This window comes from Musca domestica, unplaced genomic scaffold, assembly GCF_030504385.1.
Source record: "Musca domestica strain aabys unplaced genomic scaffold, Musca_domestica.polishedcontigs.V.1.1 12, whole genome shotgun sequence".
Classification (NCBI taxonomy): domain Eukaryota; kingdom Metazoa; phylum Arthropoda; class Insecta; order Diptera; family Muscidae; genus Musca; species Musca domestica.
This window is the reverse complement of record NW_026712155.1, coordinates 6,605,118-6,620,279: the sequence shown is the minus strand read 5'-3', so window position 1 is coordinate 6,620,279 and position 15,162 is coordinate 6,605,118. Positions and strand designations below refer to the sequence as shown.

Here is a 15,162-nt window from a genome sequence, read left to right as displayed (position 1 = left end):
TGAAAAATCATAAATTCAAATCACTTTTACACAAAAACTACACTTGAAACGTTTTCCTATAATTTTATTATTTGCACCACGAAGATTTTTTATTTTAAACCTCACTTTATTTTTCGCTTCTTTTCTCCACTGTCCATATGTTTTTGACAATTATTTCTTCTCACCCACTTCTTTACCTTTTCAATTTCTAATTGGAAAGTTAAGGATACAATTGAAAAAGAATGTAAATTGAAATTACAGAAAATTCTTTGGTTCCTACATAATTTTCACTGAATTAATAATTAATGAAATGTTAAACCCATTGTCAACGAAAAAGGCGCGTCACTTTCTTGTCAATTTCCTTGTTTGTTTATTCTACAATGTTCTAATGCAAACTCTCTTGGCTTTCTTGCTCTCACAGTGTAAATGACATGCAATTCTTTAGATTCTGTTCACACACTAGTAGTTGCATTTGCAATTGCTCAATGATTTGATTTTTAATAATATAAATACATTTTTCTGTAAATAATTCTATCATATTCTGCATATTCTTCAAACAATCCTTTTAGAAAATCTACATATGGACTCCTACATAGCACAAACATATTGTTTACCTATAAATATCGTTTGTACCTTATGACTTTACTTTACCCTCGCTTAACTAATCGAAAGGATCTACCGCACCAACAACAATATCCCTGATGCTAAAACATTCCGTGCATATTGAGTTCGATTTAATTCTTCAACATTCGATTGTAGTCCTTTAGCTGAGTCCTCTTTTATTGATGTTTTTGCTCTGCCACTGGCATAAATTTTAAATGCTTCAATGCTCTTCATATTGAAAGCCACAAGATGTTGCGTTACTGCCATACACATAAAGCTGGGCAGACACTCGTGCAGTCCTGCCAGTATGCCGTACATATCCGTTTCTTTTGGAAGGTTAAAAGTCAAATTGAATACATCCATGGCATTAGGACAATGAATGGATACGTGTTTTAACTTCTAGATTTTAATACCAGCTATTTTCTTTGTAAAAACATGCAACACCAGTAAACTCTTGTCAGTCCCAATTCATTGCCCTGTTACTGTCGATTGTCCGTGTACAACTTTATCCTTGGTGTTTACAAAAATTCTACCTACATTGTTGTTGTTGTTGCAAGGAAGTTGCCGTTTTGTTGGCATTCCCCCTATTCATTTGATTTACTGGTGACATACATCATTGAAACACAAGTTGCCGGTGGAATAAGCGCCGTGCTGTTAGCACTTCCGTTATATTTTCATTATTTTTTATTTTGGAAAAACATCCTTCTACGAACACAAGGAATATAGGAAACTCCTCTACACCTGTACTCTTTGCAAGGGGAAGAGGGTGTATGTTGCCTTTTGTTTACGCGAATGTCATGTTTCCGTTTGTTTTTTTTAACGACTTTTTTTATTAAATTCTGAATTTATTGACAAGTTTTTCCTTTTATGTATTCACGGGGAAAACAAACAAAAGTTGGAATCATTTGTTATTGATTTATGCTGTTGTTTCTGATTTAGATTTATATTTGCGTCTAAAAAGGGGACAGGAGAATATAAAAAGAATGTAAAAAAATTTTAATATGCTAATGTGGGTTTATTTTATGAACAATAAACATACATAAGAGTTTAATATGCAAGGATATGATTTTTTAAAGTATATTTTTGTTGCTTATAGCTTTATGCGGTTAATCGAAGAAATTATATTATGATTCGTGAGCGCTTTGATCAGGCCGTGTGACATAAGTATATTTATTAGGTTTCGAGGATTTGCAAATATAACACGACTACCAATAATCCTGGGACTGGATTCTTGTTCTGTGAAAATATTAATGTTCTGTGAAAATGAAATTCCCTTTATAAAAGTTTCCATTTTACACTTTCACAGCACAATACCCTTATCAGTATTACCGAAGTACTTCAAGCCTAGAACTATGCTTTAAATTACAAACAAGTATTAAATTTGCTGCTCAGATATTAACTTTCCATTCAGAGCCACATTTTATGGAATATTTTTGTACACATATAAAATCATTGTTTAATTCTTATTCTTTTGTTATCTTTCATTATTTTCTTTTAGCTATCGTTTTTAAAGATAACGGTTTTTGGTGTTATGTTCACTTCAAGTATAAATGTGTCACCCAGTTTTATGTAGCAAATTCAGTAAACGGTTGTTATCGATAACATCTATTGTGAATGAGATATGTCATCAAACAAAACTAGCTCTTGGTGTTCCTATTATTGAATATATGAATTTAATCACTGAAAGTCGCTCAAAAACGTTTGCTTTGTTCCAGAACTGTAAGAATTTAATGATTTTTATTTTTATAGTATGAATAAAAAATAATTATCTAATTCTGTTACTAGTTAACGTCAGTTATTGATAACAGCAATTTTTCGTTTGTTTAAAGATTTGCTAATTAACGATTTTGTTAGTAAGCTAGGGACGGAATGATAACTAGTTGCTGAACCTTGCAAGAATCTTACTTTCTGGAGGAAAACTTAAGATTTTGTGTTTAAATTTATCCAATTTTTGTCAGTAAGGGTGCAAGTACATAAAAGGCTTGAAGTCAAGGCTAGGCATATTAATGTCAAATTATAATGGATAACGACGGCAGGATTTTAGTGCGACTCTGTACTCCCTTTATGAAATGTTACAAAATATGCCTAGCCATGACTTCAAGCTTCTTAGCCTGGAAATAAAGAGCATATTTGGCTCGCTTAAGTCATCGGCTGGCTTTTCGTAGATGAACAAAGGAGTTTTAGGTTGACATAGTTCGATTTTGGCCCTAGGCTCCTTTGTTCATTTCCGAAGAAGCCAGCCGATGACTTATGCCAGCCAGATAAGCGCTTTATGTATTCCCACCTTTATGTACTTGCAGCTTAAGGACAAAAAAGTTAGGGAATCTCAATTACATGCATTTGACAATACGGGTAAAATCAGCCGGTCTTATCGGATGACTAATAGAATATCGATATCTCCTTTCAAAATTAAGTATCGATAATCTTGATAATAACACCAATTGTTTGTCACCTCTAATCTGAAATCTAAATAAATCATCTGGAAAGCAAAATATCCTGAAAACTTCCCAAAATGCACGGTCGCCTTAAAGTACGTACCACCGAAGAAGAGCGTGAGCGCAAAAAGAAGGAACAGGCTTTAAAAGTTAAGGCGTATAAGGCAGCTACAACAAAGATAAGCGCTAAGAGGCAAAACCAGGAATATGATGATGAAATGCTGGCCTACACTACGCCCATCCTGCAGCGTAATCCCGATGTTTCCACTTTGTGGAATATCCGAAGAGAATGTATACTTGCCAAGGTGAAGAAAATCAAAGAGGAAGAAGTTACACCCGAAAAAGAGGCGATTCAAGAGGAGCATATTTTACAAGTATTCGAGACTGAAATGTCTTTGACGGAACAATGCCTTCTGGTCAATCCGAAGAGTTATAATATTTGGCATCATCGTATGTGGTTGCTGGAACAATCACCCAAAGCCAATTGGCAGCGTGAGGTTATGTTGTGCAATAAATACTTAAAAATGGACGAAAGAAATTTCCATACATGGGACTATAAACGTTATGTTGTGGAGAAGGCTCAAGTACCCAAGGAAGAGGAATTAGATTTCTGTACCGAGAAAATTAAAGTCAATTTCTCTAACTACTCTTCGTGGCATCACAGAAGTTTACTGCTGCCCGCCCTCTACCCCTATGAAGGTGATGCAAAACCGAAACGACCCATGAGTGAGGAGAAACTCAAGGAAGAATTGGAGATGGTACTTACTGCGGCCTTTACTGATCCGTACGATAGTTCGGCATGGTTTTATCAACGATGGCTTTTGGGCTATTCCCAACCGGAGTTGGCTGCTTGTGCATTTAGATGTAGCAAAGATAAGACTGTCTTATCATTTACCAAACTCACTACCAAGGAGGATCTTAAGGTTGTACTGACTGGTGATGGCGGCAAGACATTAGAAATAACTGACTTTCTAACACTCAACAATCAAGTATCTGACACGATTTTTTATAGCAAAAATCCAGTAGAGGATCCTTCAATGTATCAAAACTTGGAGGTTTCTTCGAAGGCTTTAACATCAATAACTCTACCTCTTAGTAAATACAATGACGATGCTTATTATTTCCATGCATTGGAGGCTTCTACTACATATACTCCCGATGTTTTGGATCAGCTGAAATCGCAGTTAGAGTCATGTGAGAGCCTCTTGGAATATGAACCGGACAGTAAATGGTGTTTGCTAACATCAGCTCTGCTAATGCGGGCCATCGATTGTCAAGAGTACCACGACAAAACCATGGAGTATTTAAAGAAATTACAAAAAGTTGATAGTCTAAGAGAAAATTATTACAAGGACTTGGCTTCCAAATGGATTCTACAAAAAGCTTTAATTCAATGGTCAAAGACTGATGGTGAACATATGTTGAAATCTATTGATTTGTCACAAGAAGAACAACTAACTTGCCTCACGGATAAGCAATATCTTATAGTAGCTGACGAAATAATCCTATCGAAGGAATTGACCAAACGTTATGAAGGAGGACTAAAGTCTTTTAGCAATATCTAAAAAAATACCTTTCGGGCAAACTTTTAATCAATAGTAAGTAACGAAATACATTTCAGAGATTTATTTATTAATTTGTGTTTGTCTCCTACAGATGAAATATACCAGACTGGTTTGGTCTATACATCGCCTCACACATGGTTTTAGACAAGCTTAAATTCCTTTTAATCTTAGAAATGTATTTATTCCAATATTCCATTGTACACCAATTTTTTTAGGTTGAATAAAAAAATGTATCACAACATATTTATGGGAACATTCACACAATCAAACGAATGAGTTTTTTTTTGGGGAAGTGCTGATAAGGGGTCCTGATTTTTAGATATCAAGCAGCTATTTTAATGCCAGTCGTGCCAATTATGAGTATTATGTTTCAAAATATTTACTCGAAATAAGTTGAAAGAGGTTTGAAATTTTGCACATATATTAATATTAATGTGTGCCATTAATATTTAAATTTAAAATCTCAACTTTTGATATTGAAAAATAGAAATAGGTATTTTGAGATATCTGGTAAATATATTGTACAAATCTCATCAAAAGATGTTGCTCGATTGTTTATTTATTTTTTTCCACAGATACATAGTCCATAGGAACATGAAATATTCCAAAACATCTATGCATTATCATCAATCATTATCGTACATGAATTATCTGTATTATTATTTTGACCTCGGCTTTCTCGAATTATTCAACATACTTACCTCGTTTTACAATTTTGTTTAAAAATAACAAATTAAGTTCACTTACCACGTTACATCCATATTGCAACCTTCTTAGAATGTACTCAAATAGTTTGTCTATTTAATAAATCGAGAAAAATTTTATTTAATCGCTTTGCATCTAAGTTTTTCATCTAACATTTATAAATATTTATATGAACAATTTCTAATAAACAATTATTTTATTATAATTTTTTTGCAAGTTTTAGTTTAATTTGTTTTCATATTAACAACTATTCAAAAATATATATTTTTTTGCAGTTACGAGTTGAATAAAATAATTGATCGTCTGTCTGTGGTTTTTTGCTTATTTTAATGAAATATTGTTGATGTTGTTATTATTAGTTTATATTGTTGTGTAAATAATTTTTAAACCCGTTCATTGATTTTTAATCAAAGTATATATATATTTTTTAAGTTCTTAGGAAACTTGTTTTTAGCTTGGTCCATTCGTACGTTTTTTTTTTTTCAATTCTCAAGTGACTTCCAAAATTGTTTACTGTCTTTTCTTTTGTTTGCGGTTTTTATTAAAGAGTATTTCATTTTAATTTGCACTTTAATTTAAAGCTTAAACTGGTATAGGGAAAGTTGTTTTATCATCTAAAATAGTTTTGATTTATTTTTTTGAAAATATTTAGTTTTTTTGCTTTGTTGTAAGTCTATATTATTTTTACAAAATAGAAACTTTAGGGTTTTGTTATTCATTTTTTTTATATTTTAAAAATATATATTGGTCATTCTTTTTACATTTGCATTAATATATTTTGATACATACATCAATAAAAATCAGTGTAGATAGCGGATGTGCTGTTAAAAGTTAACAAAAATGAAACTTTGCTCATAGTCTGCAATTTTAATGCATTTAGGGAGTGAGTAGGAGGACGGTTTTAAGGTTATCGATTTGAGGGGAAATATCGTCGGTCTCATGCTCAACTGCCTCATACGCCATTAAAATTTTGAGATATATAATTGGTATTACAGTTTTCGTTCTGAGTTTTTGGCCAATTCTTTGATTTTTCATAGTCTGCAGTAGTCGGGGCCATCGTTATTCCACAATTCTGATACTACAGTGACCAGTCAATATGGCCACTGCTATACAGCTGTTAAAATTATTCCAATGACAGCTCATTATATTGTTCACAAGCGTACAAAAGCATTTTAGCGAGAATTTTCCAGAAAAAAGGTTTTCGTGATGCTATTCAAGCGTGATTTCTTTATATTTGGCTGGAAAAACACATGTGGCTACCGTTAGAGCACTCCAGCATTTAAATTTTAATAAATCTTTTGTGTCTCGTACCATCGCTCGTTACCGTGATACTGGTAGCGTAGCCCGATGTCAAGGAAGTGGATGCAAGAAAACAGCAACATCAGCAGAAATGGTTCGAAAAGTAAAGAAGCGACTTGATCGAAACCCGCGTCGCAGTGGCCGAAAAATGGTTCGTGAGCTGAACATATCACAATATTCCATTCGGAAAATATTGAAAAATGAGCTTGGGGTAAAGCCAGACTCAAGAGAGCTATAGAGTTGCTTCGCTTGGCCGAAAGTGGTGAAACGCCGAATTTGGTTTTCTCCGATGAGAAAACGAATGTTTGTCCAGCAGTTTGTAAACAAACAAAATTATCGTGTTTACTTGCCAAAGAGGTCAGCTAAAAATGTGCACCTTCGGTCGGCCACCATAACTCACGCGCCAGCCATAGTGATGGTGTGGGCCGCTATAACAGCCGATGGTCGCTCTCCGCTCGTATTAACACCCAAACATTTTAGCCACAGACCTTTAACATTCCAACAGGAGTGAACACCATCGCACTCAGCGCGCGCTACCCAAGTATGGTTACAAAATGAGGTTCCTCGCTTTATTTCCAGCGCAAAATGGCCACCAAAATCTCCATATATCAATCCGTTGGGACAACTGTGTCTGGAGTATTTTGGAAAGTAAAGTTGGCACTAAAAAATACCATAGTGTCGATCACCTCAAAAAATACCATAGTGTCGATCACCTCATTAGCCATAATTCGTGCCTAAGGTGACCAATTCGAACAAAACTAAACTTTCATTCAAAAAAATTAAAAAAAAAAAATGTAAAAATTATGGAGTTTGAATTTGTTGCAGTTTTTTTTGACTCACCCTGTATAATTAAAAATAGAATTGAAGAGAAAATATTGAAAGAATGAGAATTGATATCAACACACTCAGTGATAAATGACAATGTTTCTACAAGAAGTGTATTGAAATGTTGGAACATAATGAAATATTGTGTTGTTTTTATGCCTTTTTGTTAGTCAATCAATTCTACGAAATATAGAAATGTTAATAAATGTGTCAATTGTATAATCTTTGAAAGAGTATTTCATATAACAAATGTATATTACTTTTAGTAATATATTTATAAAAAATAGTGTTATTTTCATAGGAAAGTTGTTTCAAAAAAGTGAATTCAAAAATACTTTTTGTTTAGAAAAGCATAGGATTAATGGTAAGTTGTTAATAATTGTAAATTAATTTTAGGTAATATATATTGGACCATGTTGTTAATTGTTGTTGGTTAGTTAGTGGTTTTAGTAACATTGTTGCTAATATTTTAATTAGTATACATATATTTAAAATTGGTTAATCTTATTATATAAAAACAAAACTTGTTCTTACTTATGGTATTTTTCTTTTCTTTCAAAATTGAATTGTGGTGTTCTCGTTTGGTTGTTGATTTTGTTTTTTTGTTTTATATTTTTACATAAATATAATTCTTTTTTTATTTAAAGAAATATCAATGATTTACAAATTTATGCATAAATCTTATAGTCTATAATGTTGTGTTGTTTTTGTTTTGTTTCTGTTTTCACTCGCTTGAACAAAAATATGTATATATTATTATTTAATAAAACTTAAAAGAACAGAAGAAACGAAGAAGAAAAATGTGTGTGTATTTTATAATTCATAAAGAATGGTGTGAAAGTGAACTATTTTTTGTATTTTTTTTTGTTACATTGCTAATAATTCTGTTATAGATTTAATTATACATAATTATAAAGTATTAATAATGATAAGATTTCTTTAAGGTAGACTTATGTTTGTTTTATTTTGTTTATACATTTTTTTCTCTTTTAAAGCCTTAAAGCTAAAATCGGGGGCTTTTATTAAAAAATAATAGTTAAGATAAAATAATAATTAAAAAAATAGAATGGAAATAAAATAATTCATAATAATAGTAATTATTATCATTATTGCCTTTTTAAGCAAATTCGTTAATAGGGGGGTTGTATTAATGGATTTTTTAATCTTTTCTTGTTTTAAATTCAATAATTTGTGTGTGCTTTTTTGTTTGTTCAAAACATTCGAATTGTTTTAATGGATATGAGTTGAAATTTTGTTTTAAAAATCTTGGCCACTTCTATCCCATAACTACATACATCTCCATCTCCTTTGTTTAATTGTCACTTCAATGCACTGCATCAATGTCTCTTTGTGCCCTAGATATTTTAAGTTTATCTTTTGGTGTATTATCTTCACCCGATTCCAATGCAAACATTTTCATTTTTTCTTTGAAGGAGAGTTTTTCGGGTACTGCCTCGGTATTGCGTTGTTGCTGCTGTTGTTGTTTTTCTGCCAAACGGCGTGTACGTGGATCTCTGTAAACGTAAAAAGAGGTTTTTAATATTTCAACCATAAAGATTTATATCTTTTTTACAAACTTACCTATATACTTCTTGAGCCCCAATTACGCCGGGAGTTGATTGAACTGTTGTATTCCAAGCAGCAGTGTCTGGAGTGGCTGGCATTGATGGCAACATGGATGTATCGACATTTTGCGGTAGAAACTACAATGAAAACCCCGAAAAGAAAAAATAATTTTAATTTTTAAGGGTGGAGCCATATTATTAAAATTAATAAAAATATTGATTCTCCAACATATTTAAATTCAAGATCGAGGGGAAGTCTCATCACGAAAGGTCAAATGCAATCGGAAGTCACATTTTTAAATAAATCCTCAATACTTACACCACTATCCTCGCGAATGGTATTCAAATCCGAAGCGGCTCCATTGTTACCCGTCATCATATCCATAGCACTATTGTTATTGTATTCCATTTGATGGTATGACGATACGGAACCACCAACAACATAGTTATTCTCTTCATCATGGAACGATACACGTTTATTGTCACGCATCAATATCGACGATGGACTCGACGACGATGTTGCACTATACATATCCATTGTGGACGAGGATGGCGACGATTGTTGGGAGGAAATTAAATTATTTTGTATGTTGTTGTTATTGTTGTTCAGCAAAATGCTTGCAGCCGATGATTTCTTTTGCATATCCGCTGAATTGATGGTGGCTGTCTTTAGGAGACCAATCGAGGAGCTACGTTGTTTTTGTTGTGACATAATCAAGTATGAACTATTACGTTCTGGTGGTGGCGGTGGAGGTGCACCCGATGTATTCTCCATATTCATATTGTTGTCATATGAAGTAGACGATGTTGATGTTGTCGTTGTGGTCGACGCTGACGTTGAGGAGTTTGTGTTTGTGATGGACATGTGGGATATATCACGGACCAGCGACGAGATGGGATGTTCTGTTTGTAGATGTTTTTCATCGGCAAAGGATGCAGATTTTTGTGATTTCGAGGGCGAAGAAGGTGCTGTGCTGGAACCGTCGTAACGATTGTTTTTCAAAATAGATTTTGGCTGGACAGTGGTGGTGCCTGTCACAATTGTTGTGGGTATTGTACTGGGCGGTGGATTAACTGGGATGGGAGGTGGTTGTATGGGCTCAGCTGCCGAGTTACGTGCAGATGACATGGGTGATGTTTCGTTGGAATTATTGCTACGTTGATCGGCCACAACAGAGGCGATTTTAACTTCAGTTTGTCGGAAATTGGTCACTGGCGTTTGAATGACATTTTGTTGGTGATTCAAACGGAAAACTTCTTGGACATTTTCTTTTTCATAGGACGGTTCACTTTCGTCCTCATGCTCTTCCATCTCTTGGGCCCGTCGTTCAAAGTCCCTTTCGAGTATGAGTGTCTTGAGCTGTTCGTCCTGTTGGGGTGTTCGTTGGGCAATCGATGACAGTTCATTGATTTGTTGTTCACGCCATTGACGTATGTGTTCTCGACGCATTTCAACTTCCTTTTCGCGCTCCTCACGTTCCCAGGGATTTGTGCCCAGCAGGTTTTTGTTTTGTTGCAAAGCCGAAGCGGAAACTGGTACATAACCACCTTTGGGTGGATCCAATGTGCTGGCAATGTAGTTCATGCCTGGTGTTATTTGTTGGGTGGCCTTGTAAAGGGGATGTGTGGTGGTTGGTGGTAGCGGTGGTTTTTCCTCTGCGCTCTGTGGCTGTTGTTGTTGCTGCTGTTGTTGTTGAGAATACAATGTTTGGCCCAAATAAGACTGAGGCGGAAATTGCTGTTGTGTGCCTGATAAACGATTTTGTTGTGGTTTTGGCGCTGTTGGCGGCTGTTGTTGTTTTGGAGGAGTTAACTGTTGCTGTTGCTGCTGACCTGGCTTGGGAGGTAATGTCATGAAGTTGCCTTGTTGCTGTTGTTGTTGCATTTGTGTCATATTCGGTGAATGTTGAGCTCCGCCATCCATGTAGTCAGGCCGCATATTTCTCCGAAGCGTTTGAGCTCCGCCGGCTGGCGAATGTTGTGCCTGCGACAAATAACCACCATTATTTTGATCAAGTGCATCGCCCATGGACGACACATTTTGCATACTTTGACTGGCCGCCATGGACATATTGTGTTGGCCAGGGTGGGACTGTTGCTGTTGTTGATGCTGCTGTTGTTGTTGGTACATATTGCTAATATTGGGCATAGACGGGGCCATCATTTGTTGCATACGAAGGCTTTGCTGTGCTTGCATGTCACGTTGGAAATTCTGAGTGCTCTTCGAACGGTTGCCCAATGTCATGCTTTGTTGTTGCTGTTGTTCACGATACAGTTGTTGCTGCTGGGCCGTCATATGATGCATGGGATGTTGTGAATGTTGTTGTTGTTGCTGCTGCTGTGTTTGATGTTGCATAGTTGACAAGTTGGTGGTACTAGCACTGAAGTTGTGGCCATGCTGGGCAAATTGTTGCTGTTGCGACAAATGTTGATGTTGTGATGGCTGTTGTTGCTGCTGCTGATAGTAAGCCGATTGCGGACGACTGGGTAGCATATTAGATGTATGTGGAGATGTTATCATGGGATGTTGAGAATTTGGATGCTGTTGTTGTTGCTGCTGTTGGTAGGGATGGTTTGGATGTTGATTTCCAGTTGGGCCCGTACCATTTGTTGGCGAGAGTATTGGATTTTGTGTGTTTTGTTGGGAATTTCCATTGTATGCGTTCATTGCGGAATGTGATGGCATGGGGGGTCTGCAAAAAAAAGGAGATGTTACGAAAGTTGTTGAATTAATAAAAATGATAACAAAATTAGGTTTTCACAATTAATTATTAGTTAAATATATAATATTACATTTAATAATTGAAGCTCTAAGAATAAAGGTTTGGAACCTTTCAAAAAACACCCCCCAACTAATTAGATAGGCACTCTATATTTAAGATGTTTTCAATATCTAAAAGAGGATTTTTGTTACTTCTATTTTTCGCGAATCATATGAGATAAAAATATGGAAAATTTAGACCCTTTATGGGGGAGATACCAGAAGGAGTTGGGCTGAAATCTATCTTCACGCCAGACCGTGAAAACTTACTTAAAGTTTTGCCCTTTGTGGGGGAGAACAAGGAGGAATGGACTGATATATCCAATCTTCACACCTGATTATGTGTTGATGGAAATATTGGGATGTGTGAAATTTGAAAAGAATCGGACGCACATTTCGAGTTTTATGAGTGGGTTGTTTATTGAAAAAGTTGACCCTTTGTGGGGGAGGTACCAACAGGGATGGACTGATATGTACTACCTTCTCATCAGATCTTTTGTTGCCAAAAATTATGAGATATGTGAAGTTTGAAAGGAATCGGACGCTTTTTTCATAGTTTATGAGCATTTTGGTTATTCAAACTTTAGACCGTCTGTGGGGAGGTACCACAAGGAGTAGTTTGAAGGGAATCGGATGCTTATTTCATAGTTAATGAGCATTTTGCTTATTTAAAATTTAGACCATTTGTGGGGAGGAGGAGTAGTCCGATATATTCTATCTCCACACCTGACGTAGTACTGGTAAAAATAATAGGATTTGCATAGTTTGAACAACAATTGATGAACCTTCCTGGTTCTTTTTCCTGTGAAAATGTTGGCCTTTTGTGGGGAATGTTCCAGAAGAAGTGGACCAATAGGGTCTAAAACCGTTATTTCGATGAGGCACGTTTTGGCCGTATCAAATGATATATACTCTTCTTAGCCATATGTTTGACGGTATATGAATAGTATAGAAAGGTTAGAAAGTCTAAATTGATTTCCACAAAATTTGACGGAAGAAATTTGTACTTCTCGTACCAAATGACAGTGCTATAGAGTGCATGATATGACTTCGAGAAGTATTATATGAAAAATATATCTTAACTGATCTCGATAAAATTCGATAGAGTTATTTCTGAGCTGTATCTGGTATACCAAATATACCTCATGAACCACTTAACCAATGGCGAAACGAATAGTAGTAAGTGTGTGATAGTAACTCCATGGCCATTTCATTGTCAATCTTAGATTCTTAAGTTCGTCTCGAAAGATGAACGAAGAAATGTCAACAATTTTTGTGAGATGCTGAATTTAAAATATCATACTACGTAGGCGTTTGCACTGATTTTTTGACAATTTCTTCTAAAAAAATTGCAAATTCAAAGATGAGAAAAAAAACTTTTTTGTGTTTTTACTTTTCTTTGAATTTTAATTCTCAAGTTGAATATTCACCAACACTTTAGGTATGGGAAACCATATATCTTCAAATTTTGAATTTGACTATTGAAGGACTCCGGCAAAGATTTTATCATAACAAGACGAATCATATAGTTTTTTTTTTGGAGTATTACGTGGTTTCCTAATAATAGTTCTTAACGTAACCTCACTCACTATCGTTTAGATTATTTTTATTAACAAGAAAAGCAAGTGTCTTTTGTGTTAACAAAATATGTATATTTGTAGTGTTTAAAGTATAGTTTGTGTGCGGTTGTGTAAATAAAAAGAAAACAAATCAATTTTGCACAAAAAAGCAAATTGCAATTTTTTCGTGTTATTAGGCACACTAAATAGACAACAACATTGAGGAGAATAGCGGAAAACAATTTGTATATTTTTTGTTGTTTTGTTTTAGGTTCTACTCACATTGGTCATTTCTAAAACTTGAACTTCTTTTTTAATGGGTATAAAACCATAAAGTAATTTTTTAATACGAAAAGTAATCCTAATCGTTACAATTGATAGAGTGTTGTGTATGTAAGCATTGTACAAAAAAGAAGAAAAAGGAATAGAAAAGAATAAAAAAGATAAACAAGAAATGTGATACCAATTCCAAAAATATATATAATAAATTGTTTTTGTTTTTCAAAATACTCTAAACACTACAAAGATCAATAGCTTCGTGGCTTGAAAAAAATTTAATGGATTTTTTTTTAATTTTGACTTACCTTTCACTCAAAATTGGTTGTGATTGATTTTGGTTTTGATTGCGATAAACGCTCAAATTTTGATAGAAGCCTTGTTCGTTGTTATTATTGGTGTTGTTGTTATTTAAAGTGTTGTTCAAATTTGTTGCAGGATTGGCCAAACTGTGGGTACTGCGTGATTTGGAATTTGCCATGGCTTTAAAAAGGAATAACAAGATTTGAGTATTAAAATTTGGTAAAAACGTTTTGAAATTTCATTGAATAAGATTGAAAAAATATATATATATTTCATATTAACTTAAATATTTATTTATTTGAAAATAAAAATGGCAAACTTACAAATTGTACCACTGCCCATGTGATGATGTAATGCTGGCACCGATTTACTATTGGCTAAATGATTATTTGCTATGAGAGGACCACCAGCATTTTTACCATCCGCACCCATACGTGTTAGATCACGTTCAGACATGCGACGATTACCTGAATATGGAGGTGCATTGTTTGTTTGATTTGATGTGATTTTGAATTTTTTTTGAAGCAGTTGTTATTTTTTTGGTTGGCATTTCGAGTTAATTCGTTTTGGTGGTGGTGGTTAAAGTAAATTTTCATGAAAAATAATGAAAACAAAATATGAGTTAGTTATGTATGTAGTTTTTGTTTTGAGCAGAAATTAGATAATATAATCAAGGAAATGGTGTAGTTATACAAATAAAATTACTTAATAAATACTTGGACAACAAAATAAAGAAAATACAAAAAAAGAATTAGGATATAAGCATGAAATACAAAATAGATAAATGAAAGCCTATGGAATACTTCTGAGGGGCTTTTTAATACAATTACATCAGGGACACCAAATTTCGCCTAAAGGGGGAAAATTACAAAAATTTTTAAATAAGCTTTATTTGGAATGGACCTGAGACTTTTTTCACCGGAAAATCTTGCGCGTTTTTGTTGAGATTGAATTAAAAACCGACCCGACTTTTTGAAAATAATCATATATGAATTAAACTCCCAACTATTCCAACGTTAGCGGAAGCATAGCTGAATGCTACCGGACGCGTCCACGGGTTGGGGATAATGAAACGCCCGATAGATAAATCGGTGAGCTTAAATAAGTAGTCGCGGACAGCTCAGCGGTTTCTGGGGGGAGAGTCTCGGACTAAATACTCGAGTGCCCGTGATCCTTGAACACGACGAGGCGAAGCCATTGGGGCCCCTAATTATCCAGTCGACGGATTGGTCCACCGTATTGCACTCCCTAATGCTAGGGATCCATGGTTTGCAGTCAGGGTACCGA

At 34.6% G+C, this 15,162-nt stretch overlaps 2 protein-coding genes across 9 annotated transcripts in view; one reads left to right on the top strand and one right to left on the bottom strand.

Annotated features, from left to right (window-relative positions):
- The first annotated feature begins 2,985 nt into the window (after window positions 1-2,985).
- LOC101892875 (geranylgeranyl transferase type-2 subunit alpha) lies at window positions 2,986-4,851 on the top strand. The gene is made up of 2 exons (XM_005190643.4): window positions 2,986-4,615; window positions 4,674-4,851. Exon 1 carries the CDS (start codon window positions 3,095-3,097, stop codon window positions 4,580-4,582), a length of 1,488 nt encoding a protein of 495 aa, XP_005190700.1. The 5' UTR covers window positions 2,986-3,094; the 3' UTR covers window positions 4,583-4,615; window positions 4,674-4,851.
- A 3,152-nt stretch (window positions 4,852-8,003) lies between these two features.
- Window positions 8,004-15,162, bottom strand: part of LOC101892464 (afadin) — a 176,688-nt gene continuing 169,529 nt past the window's right edge. For 7 of the 8 annotated variants that reach the window (XM_059118130.1, XM_005190640.4, XM_005190642.4 and 4 more), the window contains 5 exons: window positions 14,199-14,342; window positions 13,881-14,055; window positions 9,296-11,669; window positions 8,993-9,114; window positions 8,004-8,925 (listed from right to left, as the gene is read on the bottom strand). In XM_059118130.1, coding sequence (XP_058974113.1) covers window positions 8,736-8,925; window positions 8,993-9,114; window positions 9,296-11,669; window positions 13,881-14,055; window positions 14,199-14,342 — 3,005 coding nt within the window. In that variant the 3' untranslated portion in view covers window positions 8,004-8,735. The remainder of the gene's footprint in view (window positions 8,926-8,992; window positions 9,115-9,295; window positions 11,670-13,880; window positions 14,056-14,198; window positions 14,343-15,162) is intronic. The other variant, XM_005190641.4, reaches the window with a different exon arrangement.

Bases quoted from the DNA above. Each gene is read 5' to 3' on its own strand.
- LOC101892875 (XM_005190643.4), top strand. From the start codon at position 3,095: ATGCACGGTCGCCTTAAAGTACGTACCACCGAAGAAGAGCGTGAGCGC.